General features: G+C 36.2%; 1 protein-coding gene and 1 non-coding gene across 5 annotated transcripts in view; one reads left to right on the top strand and one right to left on the bottom strand.

Annotated features, from left to right (window-relative positions):
* Window positions 1-494: 494 nt before the first annotated feature.
* Window positions 495-24626, bottom strand: part of CFAP54 (cilia and flagella associated protein 54) — a 116268-nt gene continuing 92136 nt past the window's right edge. For all 4 annotated transcript variants that reach the window (XM_048061210.2, XM_066994698.1, XM_066994708.1 and 1 more), the window contains 13 exons: window positions 24184-24310; window positions 23550-23705; window positions 21174-21282; window positions 19093-19198; window positions 18250-18309; window positions 17578-17710; window positions 14492-14692; window positions 13046-13239; window positions 9285-9470; window positions 7826-7932; window positions 6952-7141; window positions 5539-5613; window positions 495-3033 (listed from right to left, as the gene is read on the bottom strand). In XM_048061210.2, coding sequence (XP_047917167.2) covers window positions 2905-3033; window positions 5539-5613; window positions 6952-7141; window positions 7826-7932; window positions 9285-9470; window positions 13046-13239; window positions 14492-14692; window positions 17578-17710; window positions 18250-18309; window positions 19093-19198; window positions 21174-21282; window positions 23550-23705; window positions 24184-24310 — 1773 coding nt within the window. In that variant the 3' untranslated portion in view covers window positions 495-2904. The remainder of the gene's footprint in view (window positions 3034-5538; window positions 5614-6951; window positions 7142-7825; window positions 7933-9284; window positions 9471-13045; window positions 13240-14491; window positions 14693-17577; window positions 17711-18249; window positions 18310-19092; window positions 19199-21173; window positions 21283-23549; window positions 23706-24183; window positions 24311-24626) is intronic.
* Window positions 9919-9992, top strand: TRNAN-GUU (transfer RNA asparagine (anticodon GUU)). The gene has a single exon. It is a non-coding gene; the product is annotated as a tRNA-Asn (tRNA).

Genomic DNA, 24626 nt, shown 5'->3' on the forward strand with positions numbered 1-24626 from the left:
AATTTAACCAGAAATAATTCCAAGTTGCTAAATATTTGTAGATGTGAAATAAATCCCATGAATGCCTCGAATATACAGACAGTAACATAACTTAAAACTATATCAAAACAGTATTTGAAAAATGAGATGGTCTTAAAAAAGGTCTTTAAAAAAAAAAAAATTTTCAGCAATTTTCAGAATTGTCAGTGTTAGGCTCACTGTTCAGTTTCAATTTGAGGCCCAACACAGTCTTGGTGATGCAGTTAATAACTGCAGAAGCTGTTTTTGTTCTCTGGTTGCTTACTTCATTCACTTCACAGAACAGAAAATACCAAAGGAATGGGAAAAAAAAAAAAAAACTGCTCCTTTTAGTTTTCTTTATTTCTTTGCAGGATCCTTCTTGTACATCGATCGTCCAGGGGATGCGCTGAAGATAAAATACCTTTCATTTTGGAATCCTTTCAACTTGTTCCCATAGTGCTTTCCCTCTCCCCTTCCCTTGCCCCACAACTTACCAGATAGGGAAATACTATCAATTCCTTCTACAGAGTGGAATGGAGAAATATGTCAATTACAACGTGAAAAGAATTCATGAACAGGCCAGCCGTTCAAAGCTGTCAAGGCGGTCGGTGGCCCTTCAGCTGTGCTGCATGGGGCAGATCACGGAGCAGACCTCCAGAGGGCCCTCCCTGGCACTTGAGGCTGTGAAAACAGAGTGCCTTTCCCCTCCTCCTTTATACTTTTGGAGACAGTGAAGCAGAGGAGTATTCTGTAGAAATTTAATTGAGCGTGATGGTGACATAAATTTATCCTAGTCTTACATATCAAAAAATTCAGTCTGCATTCAATGGTAATGAAAAACCAACCCAAACTACTACGATACATAAAAACCAAAGCGTTTTACTTTGCAATGAGCTTTATACTTCTGTGTAATTACTGGAGACATGTTTAAATATGAACTTTCTTCCTTACAAGCAGGTTTTAACTAAAGAGTTTAATTTTGTGCTAACATAAAAATGTTTTCTCTGATATTTCATTTTGAAACCTGCACTGAATGCTTAATCCTGTGTTTCTGAGAGTAGACTCTGCTGCTATGGATACAGTGAGGTCAACTTTTCAGCCCTATTATTTTACTGTGCAGTGTTAAAGCAGATGGCAGGAAAACTTTTTTTTTTTTCCAACAAAAATATCTTAGAAAGTGTAATGTATTTTAAATGCGTATGTTAAGCATTTCATCAATATTAACATAAGAATTATAACAAGGTCCGGACTGGCAGCACTGAATAAACACCTTGCCTGTACTAGAACTTTGCTTCCATTTTCACTTGATGCTTTAAGAATGTCTTACGAATATTCATTAAGCTGCACAAAAGTCCTGTGATAATCCTCAAGGTGATTCCAAAAGAAAAAGAAAGGTTTTATGCTTTTTACACAGCACAGGAAGAGACTGAATAGCTTTTCCGTAAGAGCTGCAAATTTCTACTTCTTCCTTGAGAAAGAAAAATGAGTAATGTCAATTTTTATCTTTCCTGTTTTTTGAAGACCTCCAGAACTATAAATTCTTTTAATTGAAAGCCTAATGCTATGGAATATCTCCTCCAAATTGGCTGTTAGGCAGCTGAGTTAAATAACCATTGTAGCTCAGTTTTAAAATTGTCTCACAAAAATGCCTTCCCTATCAATTACTCAGTTTTTACTTTCTTTTTATCGTGGTATCATAGTCCTTCTAATTTTTCTACTATCTACAGCATTACAGAAGAGGCTGGACAAAATAAAAAATAGCACAACTTTTTAAAAGGCACACAGCACAAATATATCCACTCTTCTCTCTTTTATAAGAAAAAAGAAAAACAGTAGAAAACATAACTCCATTTTTTTCTTGTTACTGATCCCATTTAAGATATCCATTGTGCTGAATCTTTTACCACCACCCCACAAGAAACTTCACTGGTAGAACAGGTAACCACATTTCTCTGAAAAGCGCAAGTGAAGGAGAATCCATAATTTCCAAACAGCTTGAAATATTTTCTTGTTTTATCATGGGACTACAACAGAGACAGCCTGATTGACGTGAAAGGTGCTGTGTTTTCAACCCAATCGTTTACTTTATGCAGAAACTGAACTCAGGAATCCTAACTGTTAGTCCTAATTTTTCAATGTTAACATAGATAGTGACAGGACAAGTCTCTCAGTGCACCTGCCCAAACATCCCTTACTTTTACTGTTTGTTGCAAACACAAGAATTATGGCTATTACAAAATTCTTCTAACTAGTGAAGAAGAGCCTTGCCTTGCGATGTGAGCAGAACCAAAAGGCCATGCATCCTGAACACTTTCTTGTTCAGCCTTGTTCAACTAAACTACTTTTTTGTATCAAATTCCCTTTATGGGACAAGCATATTTCCTCAGGTAGCTGTTGATAAGACTAGGGTTTCTTCAGCACTTTAAAATAATACTTACATCACTGACAACATAAATAGAGGTTGTGTTAACATTTTAGAATAATGTCCAAAAGTTGTTCTGTATAGTATCATTATTCTGATTTTTTAAACTGGCTTTTTTTGAATCAATGCTTTGAAATTCTGGAGACATCTGAATGACCGTTTTCACTCTCAACAATCTGTAATGTGTTTGGCAAAAGACAGAGAAGTGTGAAATGCTAGTTTCCAAACAGAAGTGTAAAAGAACAAATCCAGTGATGATTTTACAGATAATATCTTCTCAATAAGAAAGCACTTTTAATACAATTAATTCCTAAAAACATTTTTTAATTTTAAAATAATTGAAAAGTACCTAAAAATGAAAATGATAAAGCACATTAGAAGCCAAATCATGGTGTGATTAATGAGTTTTTTTCACTAACAGCAGAACTGAAGTCTAAGTCTATAGTACTCAGCAAGTTATTAAGTTATTGCAAAATTGGAATTTAGTGAAAAAGAGAAATGATCCAACGGAAAAGGCTTTCTTCAGTTATTGTACATCCATTGGCAGCACTGACAGGATCAAACATATCTTCCAAAGTTGATATTGATTGCAAAGTAACGTCAAATGGGATCTGACAAGTAAGGGGAAAAAAAAAAAAAAACTTTGTTAAGTGTATAAGTTCCCAAAACTACATATATACGATATTCAAATATCTCATATTGAAGCCAGATTTCTGACCAACAACCAAAGTGTAAATTAGAAATGGTAATTGCCTCAATATAAATTTGTGGTTAATGACATCTATTCCTTGAAACTAGAAGAATGAGACTAAGGGGAAGAAATTTCTGTGAACAGTCTTGCTCACAAAGTTCCTCCTAATCATCTGTAGATAAAATGAAGATATCAGAAAAGAGCAGCAAGAATGATTAGTAATTTGGAAAGTTTTTCCTAGGATGAGAAGTTGAAAGACTTGAGCTACTTGTAGAAGGTGAAATAGTGGGCTAAATAGTGGGATGAATTGTTTTGTATGTCCATTGGACATGGAGAAGAGCTATTTAGCTGATTTTGCAACTAATATGCTTTAGATATTAAGAAAAACCAACTGTAGGAAGAGAAGCACTGGAAGAGGCTATCTAGGGAGGTTAATTTTTAATGCAATTATTTTATTGAGAAATTTGTTTTTAACATTTAAAACTGGAACTCCCAAGCGTAACACTTTATTATCTCTCTCAAGAACAGAGCTGTTCATTAAATAGCTTTAAAAATAAGCTGGTGAAACAATTTTTATTCTTAAAACGTGAACAGTCAAATAATTTTAGATGAATAATTCAATGAAAAGGCACGTTTTCGCCTTAGAAATATAACTCCATGCTGAAGCAAAAGCGCCAGAAGACTCATGAACAGAAAAAAAGAGAATCAAAGAAGAGAAACTGGAAACATGACAGGAGTTAAAGTGTGACAGCTGAGAGAACGAGAAAACAAATACCACAAATTAGAACTGACTTTGCCCAATCAATTCACAAGAAGACCAGCAACAGAAAAGTGTATGGTGGGGGAAAAAAATTATGTGAAACTACATATAAGCAATGTATTTGCCTTCTTTTCCTGTGTGTTTGAAAACAAAGGGAATGTACTGTTCTCCACAACACATAATCCCATGCTGAGGTTTCCAGCCCTCACAGAGAAGACCGGGTAAGGCACACATGCAACTTATTTGAAAGTTTGGAAATACTACATAGAAATATTCTGTAAACAATGAAATGCTAAGCTGGCTTTAGAGAAGAATGAAGATTCTCATCATCTTGAAGGATTAGGCTTCACTCACTCAGCCAACTCGGCCATATCTAATAGGATGCAGTTTGAAGCCTCTGCCTGAAACTTTGTGGTGAAAAGCCCATTGGTTCACCTGTTGAAACATTTTAGTTTCTTGTGGCAGTATGGCAGAATCAAACAGAGCAGATAACATCATATTCTTACTGGAAAGACACTGTTAAATCTTTCTCTCTCACTATCATTGGAGACCCACAAAAAGAAGCAGACCAAGTAAAGTGGGATTCATGAGAATTTAAAACAGGTCCAGGAGGCCCATGGGATTCTAAGGAAGCTCGGCCATACCTTTCCCTAGGTATTTGTCACTACTCTACTACGGAAGATATTCCAGTGGAACCATGGAAAGTATAGCTTTGCAGAATAAATATGTATGTATGCATTGACAGAGCTGAACTGGGTAATAGGAAGGTCTGGGAGTCACTTGGGAGAGACCTTCAGGATGGATAAAAGGAGCGGCAAGAATGGTGCAATGTATATAAAAGGGAAACAGAAAATTTTTAGATAACAGCCTGCAGGATGCACAGGACAGCATTACAGATTCTCTCTTCAATAACAAGCCATTAGCCAAACTGTTACCAGATAAAACTAGGGATTCTCTTTTGTTAAAGAGCTACCTGACTAGAAAAGAGTACAGCTGATGCTTTGGCCATTATCATTTTTTTGTGAATAATTATAGGCAAGATAGTTGTGAGGGAGTCGTATGTTATGGATTCAAAAATCTTCCTTGGAGTTCCTTAAGCCCTGGCAGCTCTGCTCCTGATTCTCCTAGGATGCCTGAGAACACTGAGCAGTATTGCTGCCTGCTATGGGCCAGTTCCCATAGTCTCCTCTGGGATACTGACTACAAATAAATACCAATAGGAATACAACAGCATGGACAAACAAATGGCATACTATCTTTGAGGCAGAGAAAGCTAAAGAAAATAGAAGGTAAGCCTGAATAACTGCGAAAATAAAGGGCATGGAAGAAAATTGCATTTGGCAACTGCATCATGGAAATACAATGGAACAATAAATTCCATCTAAACAATGACCAGAGAATGGTGGATAAACCAGATAAATCCATTGTGAGTGAGATTTATTTTTAATACATATTTATTTGTATAAAAAGGTGATTCTAACAATGAAGATATCCACAACTGGTAATCATGAACATTTGTATTTAAAAAAAAAAAAAGCCCAGAAATGTAGGAGAAAAAAATTGAAAGGTACAAGATACTTAGTAGTAAAACCCATGTTTCAGCCTAACTGAACAATTGTTTTATTTTAGAAAACACATTTTTTACTATTGATGAGAATAGCATACCTCAGTCAATGGCGAGGACAGGTCTGGAACAGAGAGCAGAGCTTTGACTTCAGATAAACACCTTTTAGCCATTTCCTAATGATACAAAACAAGAGAAAACCAATGCTGTACTATCAGTCTCGTCTGATAAGCTAACAGATGGTTTAGCTTTACAAAATCGTTCAGAACCACCAGGTTTTAACTTATTCTAGTTAAATTCAGAGGAAAATACATTTTTTCTGCAACAAAAATAGTTGTGTTTGCTGTACAATACAAGTGCCCAAACCTTGCAGTTTTTACTGGGGAAAAATTGCCCCTGGCTCAGGTATTAAATCCAATGAGCATACTTTTGCTACATGTTTACTGAAGATGTTATAAACAAACACTCTGACAAGATGGTATTTATACATATCTAATGCATGGCATGTTAATCTTGTAACTATTCTAAACATTGGTTTTCCAATTACTGACATACAGTAATGAAAGTTTGAGCAAAAACCTTCAGGTAATCAGAAATGCCCAGTAAAGGACAGCTCTGTCTAGCCTCCTGAAAACACTATGTGCCGTGATTGGCCAAAACATCATTTGTTCTCCAAGCTGGTCAAAATACAGCTTTGTAATAATGGCACAGTGCACAATTGTCACTGTTTCACAGCATCCATCAGACCAAATGACAGCCTCTACATCATTAATCATTTCATATAATAGATATAAAGAGAATCCTGTCACATGATAAATGTCTCCCACTTTGAAAATAAACGTCTATTTTGCCTTGGCATTTATCAAGTAGCAGTTATGCTGTGGCAACATTCTATTCCATTGACATTATCTCAAAGAAACCACATGGAAAATTCTGAAATTACCTCTTTTGTGTATGTATGTCGGGGGAGTTATTTGGTTGTGGACCATATTCAGCCTTGCTAATAACAAAAAAAAAAAGACGAAGGTGGCATAGAGAAAATGAAAATAAATTCACTGCCAGTTTTACTCAGCTCTCAATAGTGTTATTAGAAGGTTCTTATTTCAGAAACCATCACTGCCCATTTTGCATTGAAGATGTGTAACTGATTTTTAAAAAAGCACTTTTGGGTTGATCTCTCTGCTAATTTAACACTGTGCCAAGCATTTTCAGATGTAGATTGCTATAAATCAGGCATCAAATTTCAGATTTACATACCTGAAGATGTGGCCTTTATTTTCAAGGGGGAGGTTGAACATGCCTGGTATTTTTGTAAACCATCAAGCAATACATAAGGAGAAGGAAAAGTTAAATATTAAATGAAAAGTGAAAATATCTCAACATTTCTTGAAAGGGGTGAGGCAAGTTTAATCTTCTGTGTCTGCCTTCCAAGTTACCTGTCATTTATTTCCCCAAAATAGGCATCTTAAATAAAACTGTCAGACATATTTAAGAGCAAAATTGTTCTCACTTACTTCTGTTTTTTCATCAAGATGCACTTTTGCAATATTAATTTCAGCTTTCTCTGAAGGAATTATTTTCAGGGTTTCATTTTGTTCAAGAAAACTTGTAGGTTCTGAAGCTGAAGATAAGCTTTCTGAACTTTGCATCAACATTTCAACTTGATCTTTCAGATTAGATAATTTCTCCCTTAAAGAAATAACTCTGAAAGACAAGATTTTATTACATATTGATTAGGTTCTAGATTTTCTTTCATTTCAAGATTGATCTCATAATTTTACCAAAAAAAAAAAATCCATTAAAAAAGTGGAAATATGGAATGTTTAAGTTTTTTGCATTAAATAATAAGAAGCAACATTTTAAGTAAGCCTCTCTAAGAAAAAAAACTCATCCAACCAGCACAAGGTGGGCTGACAAGCTGGGTGGCAGAGGCTGCAGTTATTCTTTACCTTTAGTCCTTCCCCTTCACCTGCTCAGCCATTCAAAAAATTTTGGTCTAGATGAATGACAAGGAAGAGGTCATGAAAAATGCCATCAGATGTAAAAAGAAGGGCTGAGTCTGGAGCTACAATTGAGAAAAATTCTTGCGGGCTCAGAGTTATATGGGAAGGAAGGAGTACCTAATCCAGTGAGAGAATGGGAATAAGTAAGAGTGCTAGCATTGTCTTGTGTTGCTGTGCCAGAGTCATGTAATTAGGATATGTTATTCATTTCTTTAAGAAACCAAACTAAAAGACTGATGTACTGAAAAGACATAATTTTGGATGGGTTTAATACTGTGTGCAACGTCTTACAGATTTTATAGTGAAAAGTGTCTGAAAAGCTAAAAAAGAATGCATTTAAAGACTTTCATATGGCATGAAATAACAGGACAAAGTGATTACTTGCCTAGCCAATGGAACCCATAAGTGACCTGAAAACACAGACATTGAACTGAAAATCTTGATGTTGCTAATCTTGATAGGCTTTGTATTATAAGCATAAAGCAGCAAAACCTGTAAAAGAGATGGAATAGATAAACTATAATGTGAAAGGGTACAGAAGGCCTAAGGTATTTCAGTGATACTGGATTATAATTACTATCAAATTCAGTGTACTGGTAAAGACTAAGATAATTAACTTTCAGAAAAAAAAGTAGAGTGTGGTTTCTTACGAATTTTTACTACACTCAGTTTTTATAGCTGTTAAAACAACTATTTAAGTCTTTTTTTTAAAGTATATGAATTATTTCAGTGATATCATTTATATGGGTTTGAAAATGAGTTGTACCCTATAGAGTCACCATCAAAATCCCAATCTAGCTCTGATCCCAGTCAATCAATCCCATTTAGGTTCAAGTTGAAAGTTCCTATTTCAAGTAGGCTGAACCTTTTACTGAATTTCCAAAAGGCAATTATTTACATTTCCAATATGACCTTGTGCATGGCTGTCATCATACAATATTTAAATCCACAAACTGCACGTAACTCACCATTCTAACAGAGTGGTATCAATATCTGAGCACAAGACGATGAACTAGAATGTTCTCATCTTTTACTGTATTAATTTTCTTGTATGACTGAAAATATGCTTCCCAGTAGTAGCTGATTATTTTGACTATATGGAGAATGCCAAGAACATGGCATACATATGTCAGTTGTTTTCAAGAGTTGTCTCCAAATCTCTACTGGTCTGTAACTTTTAAAACTATTGAGAAGTGCATTCTTTGCACTAACTTCATGTTGCTTCTATTAGCTTGCTAATAGAGATGAGAAGGATCTAGCAGAAACTTTGGTCTGCTAAGCCAAAATGTTTGGAGACCATGGGTTTCTATTGCAGTATCAGAAATTGTATCTACGTTCAGTTCCCTTGTTTAAAAACAACACAACTTCCATCACCCAGTCTCTCACTTCCACACAACCCTCCAGTCCATCTCACCTTTCATTTTTAATCTGATTTCTTAGGGAAATGAGGTGCAAGAAATCCCATTTTCTTTGTATATGAGTGCCTCTCATTTCTGACAGCCTCCCACCAAATGGTGCTGTTTGAATATCTGTAACCTTCAACCAAATTTAAGAGTAGAGGTCATAAAGACTTCAGGGTCTTGCAAAAGACAAGAAAACATTATGGCCTGGAGGCTCTACATGATCTCCAAAGCCTTTCTTTAACCTGCTACCAGATGACTGTTAGGGCATTATGTTTGTCCTGTGTAGCGGTTTTGTGTTGTAATAAATGCATAGCTCCGGGCAGTCCAGCTTGCCAGCTGGTATAATTCAGTTAAAAAGTTGTTCTGTCATGACCAAATATTCATTAGAAATGAGACTTAATTTGTTCCAATACTTAATGAACTGCTTTGGTGTAGCTATACCTTAGTCTCTGTATTGTTTGATGGCTTTGCCAGAGAAGGAATGTACCACTGGATGTTAATTTCCTTATTTGAAGCATTTGCTGCCCTACTCTCTGTCTGATGGCCTGCTTCTGTGGTGACAGAAACCGGAGAAGCTATTCTCACACTTGGCATCTTTGGTAAAATTCCAGAAGTTTCAAGAGACATCTGAAACACACACACAAAAATTAAATTGTATTTTACTAGTGTAACATGTATTTGTTTATAATAACCTAATGTCTATTAATATCAGTGTAACTTTCAGTCCTGCACACATATATGCTTATTTAGATAAATGGGTAATTATTTAAAGGTGTCCATCTTACCAAGTCAAGGCTTTTCAAAATTCACATGAAGAGATATTTCTAAAGGTAATACAAAGAACCTCTGGGCTGACTTAGAGACATCTACAATAACAGTGATTATTATATTTGACTTGTATTCCTCATGGCATTATCCTTTTTGCTAGAAGATATTATTCGACATGCTGACCATACAAAAATTATTGATGAAAAAGTCATTTGGCTGCTATACGTACTGATAACTAAAACAGAAACCTGAATGCCAGACTAATGTTTTATTTATGTTTAAATATTCATTTTTTCCTTTTCAGCGTGTCTCTGTGGCGCAATTGGTGAGCGCGTTCGGCTGTTAACTGAAAGGTTGGTGGTTCGAGCCCACCCAGGGACGGGGTGTCACATTTTGAAAGGAAGTTGTGGGGAGCTGGGGATTGGCTTCTTCTTGCAGATAACTAGCAATAGGACAAGAGGGAATGGCCTCAAGTTGAGCCAGGGGAGGTTCAGCTTGTAAATTAGAAGGAATTTCTTCTCAAAAAGAGCAGTCAGGCATTGGAACGGGTTGCCCAGGGAGGTGGTGGAGTCACCGTCCCTGGGGGTGTTTTAGGAAAGGTTGGATGTGGTGCTTAGGGACATGGTTTAGTGGGTGACAGTGGTGGTAGGGGGATGGTTGGACCAGATGGTCTTGGGGGTCTTTTCCAACCTTAATGATTCTGTGATTAGCTGTACAGCTAACATACAGTGATATCTACTGAAAATCCAGTCATTTAATTTGTGAGGATTTGTCACATGTCATATCTACTAAAATATATACGGAACATTAGCAGACTATTCATCAAATAGTTACTGTTTAGTTATCATTTACCAGGGAAGCAACTGGAGCAGTACTGTCAACCAACATTAATTTATAAATAAAAGCCTTTAAAAACTGTAAAAGATTTGATTTAAAGGCTGAACAGTGCCACACCATTTCTAGTTTTTAAAGTGTTTTGCAGTTTGTAAAGAATGGAGGAGGCTAAACAGTGACATTTTGGTGGAATATGGATGCTGTTTAGAGCTATAGTGTCTCCATCATTGATTCCAAATTATGGACACTGGAAATAACTGCCTGGAGAGTTAGTTGTTTTAATATTGAATGTTCATTGCTGAAAAAGCCTGGAGAATCTTACCCACTTAATTTTTAGACAATGCAGCTCAAAAGGCAATAAATACGAGTGAACGGAAGACAGATTTTTCACACTGATCCAATCTTACTTCATAAAGCCAGCTCCCAACCCACATCAAAATACAGAAGTGAAGATAAACATGGAGTCATGCATGCTATAGTTATGCATTTTAGCACATGGATTACCTTCAGTATGGCATGGTACAACAAACTGGGGATGGTCCATGACACATAGGCTCTGAATATGAAGTGATAAAAGTGGCCATACCTCTTAGCATGCTATGAGGTTTTGCATGGCTAACCCACCTAGTACAAGAATATTCTACATTCAAGATCTTAGACTTTACTTTTGGCAATGAATCACCCACAATCCTGCTAAAATGGAAAGTGAATAAAATTATAAGAAAATGCACATATGGAGATGGGAACGACCTATTTTATGCCAAGCCCTTCCGTTAAAGCTCTCAAAAGTCAATTTTATGATATGCGTTTCTTTCTAAAACGCACGGTATATTCTCTTTTTCACTGAGCTGCTTCTTTTGTTATTTACATCATATTGAATATTTTTGAGGATGGATATTACAACTGCTCTTGTCAAACTGGAGGGCTGCTGAATTGCATCTATTCAACTTTGGTGAAAGCCTGAGAACAACAAACTTTTATTTTAAGTGTTTCTAGCCCTACATACTACCATGCAGTGGAATAAAAAAAAAAAAAAAAAAAGCATGAAAAATGCAACAGGCCACACAATTTTAATTTTAACCTTCTTAATATAACTTGGATTCTTTGTTCTGTAGAGCTGAAAAAAATTCATAAGTCAAAACCAGAAAGACATATATAAGTGAAACAATCTTGTACATAAAAAATCTTTCTTTCAAAAATATCTATTTTTATTGTTAAAAAAAAGTATCAAATTACAGTAACATTTAAAAAAATAACTTATACAGCCTTCTGAATAGTTAAAGCTTCTAAAAATGTTGTAACAAAAATCAATGAAGCTTAGAATTTAAACAAGTAAGAGCTTTATGCTTGTTAGCTGTCTACAACAGTGAAGCTAACACATGATTATGAGCTTGCACCTGTCACGAACATGACAGTGAGCTCTGAAGCTTATTATTCTAGGACAGTGTAATACTAATTATGTCAAAAGAAGAGCAGACAGAGTAAAATAATTTCTGATATACGATGGCTGTTATAAATGTCACATACCATATATTTACAATTTATTCAGTGGCACAGTCAGCTCTTTGTTGGGAAATGAGTAATGATATGCTGTCCAACACTGCAGAAAGTTCACCAACTCTAGAAGAGCTACTTTCACAAAAGTATTTTAATTCATTTTGATAAGATAAAAAGCCTTCACTCCTCAAGGCTCCCTTGTCTCCATCTAACCCCGAACATAGTAAGTAAAAAATAAACCACAGAGAGTAACCCATCATTTTAATTTTTTAGTATTAGGATAATTATTAATGTGAGAAGTGTGATGGGGAAACTTGGAAGAAAATTATTTTTACATTGAATCTTCAAAGACTTTTGCCATTCAATATTCAATACATATGCCATGGTCAGCATAGACTCCAGAATTCCAATTTGAGATTTCTGTGAGTAGTATAGTCTGAGCTGCTTATATTTGAAAGCTCAAATAGTCTGTTTGCAAGCCAGAGAAAATACTAATTTTCTAGCCAGCTGATAGTGAAAAATTTTGGCAATCTTCAGACATTAATTGAATTTGAAACACGGGGTTTCAACAGATTTTGAGAAAATACATATGTATATATATATAATGTATATATATATGTTCACATAAATGTATAATTACATTTATGTGAAAATCAGTCTTTTACTACAGACCAAATTAACAATATTGTTATTGCTTGTACAAACAAATTGCAAATCAAACCTTAGGACATTTTTGGTGTGAAACATGGAGCTCTCAAAGATTAAAAGCTTCAGCCTTGCCTAATAACACATCCACCTTCTAAACTAATAATGAACTTTTCTTAAATATCATTTTGCTTAACTTCCTAAAGCCTAAATAGAGTGGGCACAAGATAGTGATCATTTCTGCAGGAATGAATAATACAAAGATGTTTGCATTTGTTAATGAAGTCCTTCACTGCTTGCGTAGGATTTTGGTTTTGCAGTGATCCTCTGGATAATTAATTAATTTCTTCAATAGTGCTCCCAGAAATATCACCATTGGAATTAGCAAGAATCTGAACATTTACAAAATGCAACTATAATATATATATTTTTGAAAAATCCATATGAACAATCAGTACCTTTGAAGAATCAGCTAGACTACCATGTGGTAGTTCTACATCATATAGCTCTTCTGGGAAGTTCTCAGGACAACACACGGAATATTCGAACAAATGTTTTTTAAGAAAGAAATGCATTTTTGCAATGCGTAGAACAATCCATGAGTCAAAAACAGATTTAAGGCATCCATCTCTTCCAGAAAATGATTCAGGTCCTGATTTAGGGGCAGGTTTGGAAAGAGATTAATTTTATTCATTATCATTTGCATTTAAAAGTAAAGTTTTATACTGCTACTCGATATTCATACATTTAAAAATAAAGTACAATATCTAAATCAGTTCTGTAGGGAATAAATGCATTTCCAACAATTATACTGATTGTCCTTGAATGTTAATAGGGTATGTTTTTTGGACTGCAGTTTTTCACTGGAAACCTGATACTGAACAAGGCTCTGTCTAGTAGTGTAAAGTGAGAGGTGCAGATTTGAGGTTTAGGGACTTAAATTTACATGTGTATGCATCAGTATGTTCACTAGACTTCTAAGCACCAGCTAGAATAAAGGTATATTTAGTCAATACAGTCAAAAGAAGTTCTAAGTGCAACTTTGCTCACCCTAATTTAGACAGCTAGTGGCTGATGATCAGAGTCACTCCTTAGGCTCCATCAACACTAACTGCAGTGGTATATGCACATTTTGACACCTACACGCAAATACTTTACTGTCCTTATGGTTCTGCAGTGAGGTAGAATACTTTCCTTTCGTATGATGTCACAAGGAAAAAATACCAACCTCCTCTGAAATTATTATTTCCAGAGTGGCTTAGTTTCTCTTTAGAGAAAGTCCACAATCTAGTTTGATTCTTGACTATCAGTGTTACTTGTCTATCCAGCAGCTTGCTATCACATGCAGATGCCCAGAAATTAATAGATTCCTACTCTGTTTAAAAGGTTCTATCTAAGTCTGCAGTGAAATAAACCAAGTATGTATGTAACATGTGAGCATTTAATCCAAATGCTCAACAGTGCTCAGCCTTCGCATTTAAACTACAGTCAACTCCTATTTTCATATAATCATAGAATTTTCAAAAACTGGCCCCCCAAACTGAACAGATTTGTTTCAGATGACACTGAAGTCTGATGTACATAGAATTTTAAAAATATGTAGTTTATGAATTTAAAAAGTGCTCCAGAAATAGTAATAGAAATTCTGTTTTCTGGGATGCATTCTGTTGGTATTATTAAGGCCTATAAAAAAAAAAAAAAAGAAAAAAAGGTAGTATCTTCACTTACAACACATGTAAACTGACATAAATTATTACTTCAGCAAAGATTTCTCACCTTTACATAATTTAAAGGAAATGAAAATGAGGAGATCTCAGATTATGGACTTAAAAACTGACACTTTTGGCCTACAAGAACAGTATGTCACCTACAGCAGTTTTCTAGAAGGAATAAAAAAATCATACCAGATAGAAGGTTTGTGTTACAAAGTCTTTGTAAATAACTGTGATAGTGAATTAAGTGAACCCATGTTATCATCTCTTTCTTCCGGCTGGCCTTGGTAGCAAGGCATTCCATCCTTTCTTTTTGGTTCTGCTCATTTTGTATGATTTGTTTGTTTTCAGTGGAAGATGCTGTGGGACTTTCATAGACGGCATTGTATCCATCTGCAAATCCAGTAACAATACAAATATAGACATTAAGTCAATGGTTGCAATTCAAAAGCTGTTTCTAAGCTGTATTGGAACTATCTCTAACTAAAATGTGACCTGTGAACCTGGTTATGTTTTTCATAAGAGCAAAATTCTTCATATTCTGCTTCAGTACTAGCTGAACACTGTGAAGAAAATATTTCTCAGATCACAGCCAAGAATCTGAGTGGTCCTTGTAAGAAGGTAAGAGGGGTAGAGAGAAAGGATTTCTTCTCTCTCTCTCTCTCTCTCTCTCATAAAAGCTAAGCAAATGCAGAAATGAGTCTCAGTGCTTTGTCCTCAGTGTGTGTGGGACACAATCATCCATCTGCATCACCACTTTCTGACTCCTTTGCAATACAGCTATACATCATGTTGAGTTCTGTTTACAAAACTTTTACAAAATAAACCATTTAACTTAAATTGAGCTCTATATCTAGTCTCTGCTATCTAACACTTGCCCTGAATCCTCAAAATCCACAGCAAAATGCAATTTTACTTCTCTCTTTTAGTGGATCATGAAAGGCCAAATTAATTTCACTATCTGTGGAAGGTCTCTGTGCTTCCCTGTACAACTGGAGCCTGACTCTGCAGGTGTTGTTCAGACAGAAACCTAAACAAACATCTGTGAAGTTTTGCCAGCATAAAGTTGCAAAGACCTGATTCCTCATTCCTTGTTTCAAGCCTCAACCAAGATAAGGTTCCTAAGGGGCATGATATTTTAGTTTATCTTTGCCCTCTTTTCCCCTCCAAACACATTAGAAACCAACTGACAGTAAAGTTTAGCAGATATCATTCTTACTCACTGAGGAACAAATCAAAATGATCAGAATAAGTGGGAAGATTTTCTGTTGTTATGCAGATGATAAAGGTCTTGAAGGAGTTAAGGAAAGCTCACTAGTGTATAACTAGGAATCTAAGCAAAGATAACTCCACTCCACTCAAAAGGAACATCTTATACTTGTAACAACAAGTGAACTAGAGCAGTGAATACATAATCAGCACTGAGTGAGTAATAGGTATCCTTGCAGATGTCATCAATCCCAGCTACTGCAGTTGAACTTTGTTACGCTGACCTGAACTCAGAATGTTTATTATCAGCTTCAGTCCAATCCCTTTTAGATATTAAGTGTATTATCAATAAAATGTCTTCTTGATTCTGGACAAAGAAAAAATCTTTTTTAGGGCTGCCTAAAAATTATACTTATGTAAAAAGAGTGGGGAAAAAAAAAAAAAAAAACAGTAAACAGTTCAATTATCACTATATCACAAATTATGTTCTATACATGTTTTCACTGTTTTAGTACATTACTCTCTCAAAAACCTTCACAATTCTTCTGGTTTATGTCTCATTCCAAATAAAATAAACATTATATTATAGTAATTCCTAATAGTAAACTTCCAGCATACTTCTACAAAAGCTGAATGCCTCTATTATTCCTGATATATCACAGGAAATTGTAAAAAAAAGAATTTAGTTTAAAATGTCCACATTGTTTATAAATGAAACTTAAACAATGTGTTTCACTGATTGCTTTAAAGAAAATATTTAGCATGCTGTGCTGATCATTTCCATTTCAGTTTACCTTTATATATTTTGGCCTACTACTGCTTTTCTACATTTCCTATTTTTTTTTCTTTTTTATTTTTTGTGCTGCCTAACAGAACTATCAGGAGAAACACCTGCTGCATTTGATAAAAGGAAAAAAAAATGATCTGTAATTATAAGCAAATGGTGCTAGTACAAGACAATCAGATTGATGGAAGGTCTTAGCATACAACACTTGTTTTCATAAACCAATCAAAACACGTGTTTAAACACTACAGTAAGCAGACATTGCTCAGCTTTGCCAGCAACTGTTGAGTAATTCAATCATTGTCAGTCACTTGAGATGACTGAAAGTAAGCCATGGAAACAAAATTTTATCACCAAATGTTTCCCAGTTTAAAAATAAACACAGATATTTTGCCTTAGTGCTTATATAACATTTTGAAACCATTATCCCACAATTCCTAATTTCACTGGATTTAATTTTTATTAAAAACTTCCATTTCATCAGCTCCAGTAGTTGTAAAATAAATGCAGAACTTGGAATTAAATGACGCAAAGTTCTACTGAAAAGCTAGGGGAAGCATTTCTAAAAGACAATACATTGGACTGGAAAGACAGTGATTTTTTTTATTATACTGACATTGACTTTTAGAATATGGTACCTAGACAGATAACTTTGCAAGAGATTTTTTTGTTTGGCTACTTCGTTTTTGGTTTGGTTTTGGTTTTTGGTTGGTTGGTTGTTGTTGTTTTTTTTTGGAGGGGGGGGTTGGTTTATTTTTTTCTGTGTAGGTGGTGGTGGTTTTATTGGTGGGGAGCTATTCAACATCAACAATTGATTGTGAAATCAAAGGAAAAAGTGAAAATCTCCAAAGAAAAGCTGGTATAACTAAGGAAAAATTATGTTCTAAATGAGTGTTTGAAAAAAAAAAAGCAGGGATGCCTTATTTGGGGGCCAAGAGCTACTCTGGAAGTCTGGGGAAGCCTTGTGATAAAGGCACGTCTGCTTCTGTCAAAGACGGCAGTATGTGCACTATTCCCATCACTCTCTCCAAAGCACAGTATGCAAACTGCACAATTTTTCTTAACGTATTAAGCACAGGCTGATTATAGACCGATTTGCCAGGTTACCTGAACTGCTCACATTTTGTACTGCCATGCAAGACAAGAAGGTTTGGCTTTTGCTTTCCAAATTTGACTTACAGTTTTTCATAAATGAAAATTAGATACCAAATGTATTACTAGATTATATGGCATATATAGTTCATTTTTATTTAATGTTCTAATATTACTAAGTATAAAGGAATACCAGACAAGAAGTCTCTGTATGAAGCAAGAAGATCCATGGAAGCAAATTCTGGAATTTTCTGCTGTACTTCATCCTTCTCTTTAACACTCTTCATTCCAATTAATAGCTGAGAAGCAACCACTGCTTCACTAACCTAAAAATAATATTTATTTTATTCAGGGCTTGTTCACTGCAATATTTACACAGATTTTAAAATCTGAGGCTAGCAAGCTAATAATGAAAAATTAATTACTCAATATACTATACTACTTTAAAAATCAGGAAAATATTCTACTCCTCTCTGACATACGGTACATACCATATTTAAATAAATCATTACTGCTGACAGCTTAATTACTACACAAGTGATTTCAAATCAGATATCCTCACCTGGATGCCACTGATGTCTGCCCACATGTCAAATACATATGCACATATCAGGCAGTGTGCTGCTATATTTGCACTGAACCAAAGTAGAGGCAAACAGAGTCAGATCTCTCCATGAGAGATTAAATGCATCACTCAGACAGTGTCCACTTTAATTTCCTCAAATTAAGGCCCATGCCAGAAATTTCAGGGAACCTTAATTGTTGGATTGTTTTGTGTTGTCTTGTCTTGTTTTGTTTTGTTGGGTAAATTGCATGAGATAAAACCAAAGACAAAAAAATTACCTCTTCAGAATATTGCACCAACCTGTCTGGCTGCTCTTACTGCAATCCAGGCTTGTACTTTGTAGCCTTCTGATTTCAGAGCCTACTCAGGAAAAGAAGAGAGTTCTCTAGAAGAGGTCTAAAATTATACACCCACTCATAATTAGGATTCTAAATGCATTATGGTAAAATATACTTTGATGATAGCAAAAAATCCTCAGACTTAGATAATTATTGTTTCATTTAAAAGTAAAAAACAACACTGGTTTTATAAATCCATAATTTAATTGGTAAAAGCTTTACCCAGATTACCCAGAGCAGACTAATTGTCTGCTCCTCTAAAATTTTCTCAGTGCAGCTTATATGACCCTCACTATTCCATAGAGTTCAGGTGTAATTTTGCATTTTCTAGAATGTCAATTACTCTTTCCTCTTATGTTAGACTTCACACTCAGAAAACATTTTGTAGCCTCTTTAACGTGCTTGATGCCTTTTACGTTTCTCATGCCTCACTCATAACTGTACTGAAAAATTGAAATATGGTAAAGTATAAATATTACCACATAAAAATCATGTTAGAATGTTATGTTTTCTTTGCAAAGAACAAATTAATGAAAACATTTGGTTCTGTTTCTTCCTATTTTATAATAGAAAAATGTTTTAAATGTTATCATTCCACACAATAAACATGAAGAATCACATCAAACGAGATATAATTCTACTGCTGTACTATGTGATTTCTTTGTGTGATTTTTCTAGTAGGATTTTCAATACCAGTATGATTTATAGGTCACAGTAAGTAATAGCTTGGCAAGATGAACAGTGTTCTAACAGAAATACATTTCCTGCTTTGAAGAGGCCACTGCCCAAAAGATAGAAAACATACCCTTGATTTGGAAGGCACCATCTTATCTGTCTGTGACACATTCTCACTGTGTGCGACAAAATGCATATACAATAGTGCTATTTCAAGGTATGATCTTCTTATTAACCTGTGAGAAACAAAACATAGACCAATCAGTGTTAATACCAAAGTAAGCATTATGATGATAGTCTGACTCCTACATAAGACTAGACAGACAGCCCCACCAAATAAATCATTCATCCAATCCACATCATCTCCTTAAAATATATCTTCTTTCAGAAAGCCATGTAATCCTGTTTTCAAGTCTCAGTGGGTCTAAAACATCCCTATGGTTTGCTTAACAAGTAACACTGAGATTTAAGAGTATGTCAAATATAATTTGTGCCACATGCAACAAATACTCAATGAATATTCAGTAAATATTTACTTTATTCAATAAATAAATGGGAAATGTTTAGTAAGAAAACTGTAATTCTACAAGGAAAGTGATCTTTCTGTACAGAATCTGTACAGATCTCTTCCTCAAGTTCAGGCATATATCTGTTGCCCCGGTTTCCTTGAAATATGGATGGCTGAATTTGCATACGAGTATTCAAGTCAAGCGTAGAAAAGTCCTTCTCTCTTCCAGGAACTAGGAAAAACACCAAAGGTGACCAAAATGATCTTTCATTTCCTCACTGGGTTCAGCTGAAGAACCTTCTTAGTTATGAGTTCTGTACCAGAACACTCTACTTCTTCAGACAGACTGTCCTCACCAGCTCCTGTTCTCCTATACTTTTTTCCTTCAGTCATTTTTTCAGTAGTATTATAAACAAGGCCAAAATCACTGTATCTGCAGAACTTCTCCAACATTTCTATTCACTTTAGGTTTCTAAGTCTTTTTACACAGATTCCTCCCATCTCTGCTGAACTCTCCAGATTTCCCCTAAGAATTAGCTTCCTTAATCTTAGCAACAAAATCCTGCTCATGCAGTTACTCTTTTGGACAGAGTCATATTGCACAGAGCTGGCTGCTTAGATAGTACCATAAATTCCAGCTTTAGTATGATTTGTGTGAAGCAAAATATGAAAGTCACACAATGCTGTTCAGTTCAGGAGAGGACAAACTAAGTCTGAAGATGAGAAGTTCTGCACTTGGTTGGCCACAATTTAGTTAACTTTCCAATCTTGCTAATAAAACAGGATTTCAGACATCAAGAAACAACTTTAATTAAAAATTCCATAGGTATCTGAGGGCTCATATAAAGGTGATCTGGATGTTTAGTTTTCCAAAAATAAGAAAGCAGAGGTCCATTGATGTTGCCGTACAGACTTTAGAAAGACTGTAGCGAATTAAATAAGAGTGTAGCAAAGTAAACTTGCAGAACATCACCACAGTAGATTTCTGTACTATCTTCCATCACGCTGACTTGCTTGTAGAGGTTTATTACTATGCTACTGCTTCAGTGTTCAGAGTTCTGGTTCATTAACTTAAGTACCAGAATACCCACACAATCAAGGTAAATTGCTGCCTTTACACTGTCTGTAACCATACATGGCACATTATTCATTAAGACTGGTCAAGAATCTAAAAAAAATAACGTCCAATATATCAGAGTTGCTTGACAGAATTTATTGGCTGGCTTAGCTCAGCTCTTTAGGCATCTTCTATGCAGATAACTAATGCCAAAGTCACTGTCCTGATATCTGTTACAAACACATTTCCTGTGCTCCTTCTGCCTCTGTTCTTCTGCCTTTTTCTGGCTGCTAACCTTTTCAAGCTGGATTTCTATTATCTGGAAAGGGGCAGGCCACAGCTCATCTTCTGAAATATGAATAAAACCCCTGTTTAACAGATAGCTTTGTTGCTGGTTTGACAGAGAGGGTAAAAATTTGGAAATAAAACTAAAAGCCGTAACTTAGTATACTCAAAAAATGTTTTTAAATCTTCTTAGCATTAGTTTTAAATAAGAGAATAAATATACATTAGTTCTTCTATACTACAATAGAAGAAAAATGTATAAAACCATAAAAGAAGTCTCACACCAAATCTCAGGAAAAGGTCAAAAATATATTCACGTGTGATTAAAATCATTTTGAAAGTTATATAGCTAGTTTCTTACTCAAAGTTTTGATCATGTTGTTGGCTCAGTTTTATAGCTTCCAATAGTGTTTCAACAGCTAGATATGCCTTGTTATTGCCTGCTTTGGTTATCTGGCATTCCACCTTACCTAAGAAAGAAATATAGAAAGCAGATTTGCAAGATTTTACTATTTTTTTCCATAAGACCCTGACCCAGCCTGTTCCACCTGCCCCCCCAACCCCGCCCGAGGAAAGTTGAACAATGGACTGCATTATCTGTTTTCTTCCAGCTGTATTGGGTTTACCTGGCAAGGTTTTTGTAGCAGGGGGCTGCAGGGGTGGCCTCTGTGAGAAGAATCCAGAAGCTGCCCCATGTTAAATAAGGGCAACTTTCAGACAGCTCCAAAGGGACCTGCCAATGGCCAAAGCTGAGCCAATAACTGATGTTGTTTGCACATCTATGTGAGCATATTTAAGAAAGGGAAAAAAGCTGCTGAGCAACAGCAACTGGGAGAACCAGGAGTGAGAACCAGCCCTGCCGCCACCGACATAACTGCAGCAGGAGGGCAGGAGGTGCTCCAGGCACAAAGCAGTTCCCCTGCGGCCTGTGGAGAGGCCCCTGGTGGAGCAGGCTGTCCCCCTGCAGCCCATGGGTCCCACACGGAGCAGATCTCCACGCTGCAGCCCGTGGAGGAGCCCCCGGTGGAGCAGGTGGATGTGGCCTGGAGGAGGCTGCGGCCCATGGAGAGCCCCCGCAGGAGCAGGCCCCGGGCCGGAGCTGCAGCCCGTGGAGAGGAGCCCACGCAGGAGCAGGGGTCTGGGGGGAGCTGCCGCCCGTGGGGGACCCGTGCTGGAGCAGTTTGCTCCTGGGGGATGGATGGACCCTGTGGTACGTACCCATGTGGGAGCAGTTCTTGAAGAGCTGCTGCCTGTGGGCAGCCCCCACGGGATCAGTCCGGGAAGGACGGCATCCCGTGGGAGGGACCCCACGGGGAGCAGGGGCAGAGAGGGACCGTGAAGGAGCAGCGGAGACAAAGCATCAGGGACAGACCACAGCCCCCATTCCCAATTCCCCTGCGTTGCCTGGGGAGAAGAGGGTGGATAGGGGGAAGGTGTTTTTAGTTTCTCACTGCTCTAGCTTGTTAGTAATAGGCAATAAATTTTACTAATCTTCCTATGCTGAGTCTGTTTTGCCCGTGACAATAATTGTTGAGTGATCTCAACCCTTGAGCCCTTTTTGTTGTATTTTCTCCCCCTTTTCCTTTGAGGATGGGGATTGAGAGGGCGGTTTTCGTGGAGTTCAGCTGCCCTGCTGAGTAAAACCACCACAACAATAAGGAAAATCTTTTTCTTTTTTTTTTTTTTCTTTTTGATGTTATGCACAATGCCTGTATAACAGGTCATATCATAGACTAGCTAAAATAAACTGTGGAATCATAATGACTCTTAATGTGTTTTGATCCAACTGGAAGACCATTGTACATTGAAGGGATCCACATAATATTCACTGTGTAGGCACAGGTCTGTGCTGTACATGCAGTATGGGTTGTGGGCCACTGTCATGCTGTGTATGTCCCCTGGCCACAGGATAAACTTAGCCCCCCAACTGTTAACAAGAGAGCCTGTTGGCATCAGCTTCTCAGTACCAATGATTATGCCACCTGCAGATCCTTGCCTTTTTGTAAAGTGTAGCAAGAAGTTAGGTGAACATGCTTTTTGTTTGACAGTAGAAACAATGAATAGAACTATTTTCTTTCAAGAGCTCAAAAGACAAAATGAGACCACATTTTCACTGATGGGAGCTGCATGTTATGCTACACCCTGACTAGAGGCCCATTCAATGATGTGCAACTTGGGTTTGTCAGAATCTGAAGGGTTGTAAGATTGTTTACACTATCTTCTCCTTTATAGTGCTAATCTTGTAAATAACATTTTAAGTGCTAATATACAGAGTATGATTACCGTTTTGGCTGGGATCCTTACAATCCAGCACCTCCTGGTGCAAAACATAATGCCACTGAAGTCCGAACGCAAGCAGACATTGTGTAATTCATTAGCTTTGTTAAATTATTTAGAAAAATGTTACGAAGCTCTCATCTTCTTTACATCAGTCTGATGCAAAGGAGCTAATCAGCTTTCTACAGTGTCCTTAACCTCATCAGCTATGCCCTTTGATCCCTGATAACACAGAGATGGGAAAAGTTCTACTGCAGTTCTGAAATTATTTGTTGCATAACGCACCTTGAGCTATGCTGGTATGATATGAAATGCAGGAGAGAGATCTGCAGTTAGGGTATATGACAAATATCCACATCTGTTCTATTTTTCTGAGAAAATGTCTCCATTTTAAGAGAGGCTACAAGCATAAGATCACCATAGGAAGGAAATTATGATGAACAAACAGGGTTATATTTACCTATCTGAAAAAGAAGCTCAGCTTCAATATCTAATTCTTTTTTTGCAGATTCTCTGCAAAGCTCCAATGCTGATTCTAAATGTTTGAGAGCATGTAACCATTGCAGTGGATCTACTCTTTCAGGTGTACAAGCTACTTTTTCAGCTAATGTGCGTCCTAAGGAAGAAAAAAATAGACATCTTTTACTAAAGGATTTAATACAAAACCAAGTTATGCAAAACAAAGTAAGTTCCTCAGAACAAATGCTGTTACATATTTACTGCTACAATCCAATTCTCATTAATATAATCCATTAATATGGATTAATATTCCATAAATATGGAACTATAATGATGTTTCATTACTTCACAATGCTAATGAGGTTCACTTAGGCCATTCAAAAGACGCTCAGGCTAAACAAATCAATCCTTTGACAAATGATCTGAAGGATTGGCACTAAGCCACTTCCTACCTTTGTTTCACCTGACAGTTATAGGCAGAACCTACACCTCTCTGAGCCTTACCAAATTCCCAAATTTTCTATTAACCAGTTCTACTACCTTCACTTCTGATGCATCAGTTTATCTGCTAGTGCATAAATTATGAATGAAAAAGAATGAAAAATGAAAATAATAATGCATTGCATTTTTCTTACCAATTCTCATTTTGACTTGGGTTAGAAGGTTGATATGGGGCAAGTAGATATTTTTTGCAGGTAGGACTAAGCAAGTCAATGTACTGTCCTCTATCTGCTGTTCAATGGATTCTCCACACAAAAAAATCTATAAAGAGAGTATGTTTTGTAAAATCAAGTTACAGACAGTAAATTAAATAGTTTGAAGAAGTAAGTGAGGTACTTGTAAGATGTGGAACTCAATTGTTTCTTATAAAAATAAGTACTAGAAAAGGGCCTGATACTCTTGAATTCCTTTATTTCAGTTTGTGATTGTCTTCTTTGCAGAGAAGTTTGGTAGCAAACAAAGAATTTCAATGAACTCTTGATCAGATTTATTAGTGTCAGGCTTTGGTTTCTAAAAGCAAACTTCCTCAGAAAAGGCAGTCTTTAAGAAATAGAACTCCCAAGTAACCTGATCATTA

The sequence above is a fragment of the Anser cygnoides genome, chromosome 1, assembly GCF_040182565.1.
Source record: "Anser cygnoides isolate HZ-2024a breed goose chromosome 1, Taihu_goose_T2T_genome, whole genome shotgun sequence".
Classification (NCBI taxonomy): domain Eukaryota; kingdom Metazoa; phylum Chordata; class Aves; order Anseriformes; family Anatidae; genus Anser; species Anser cygnoides.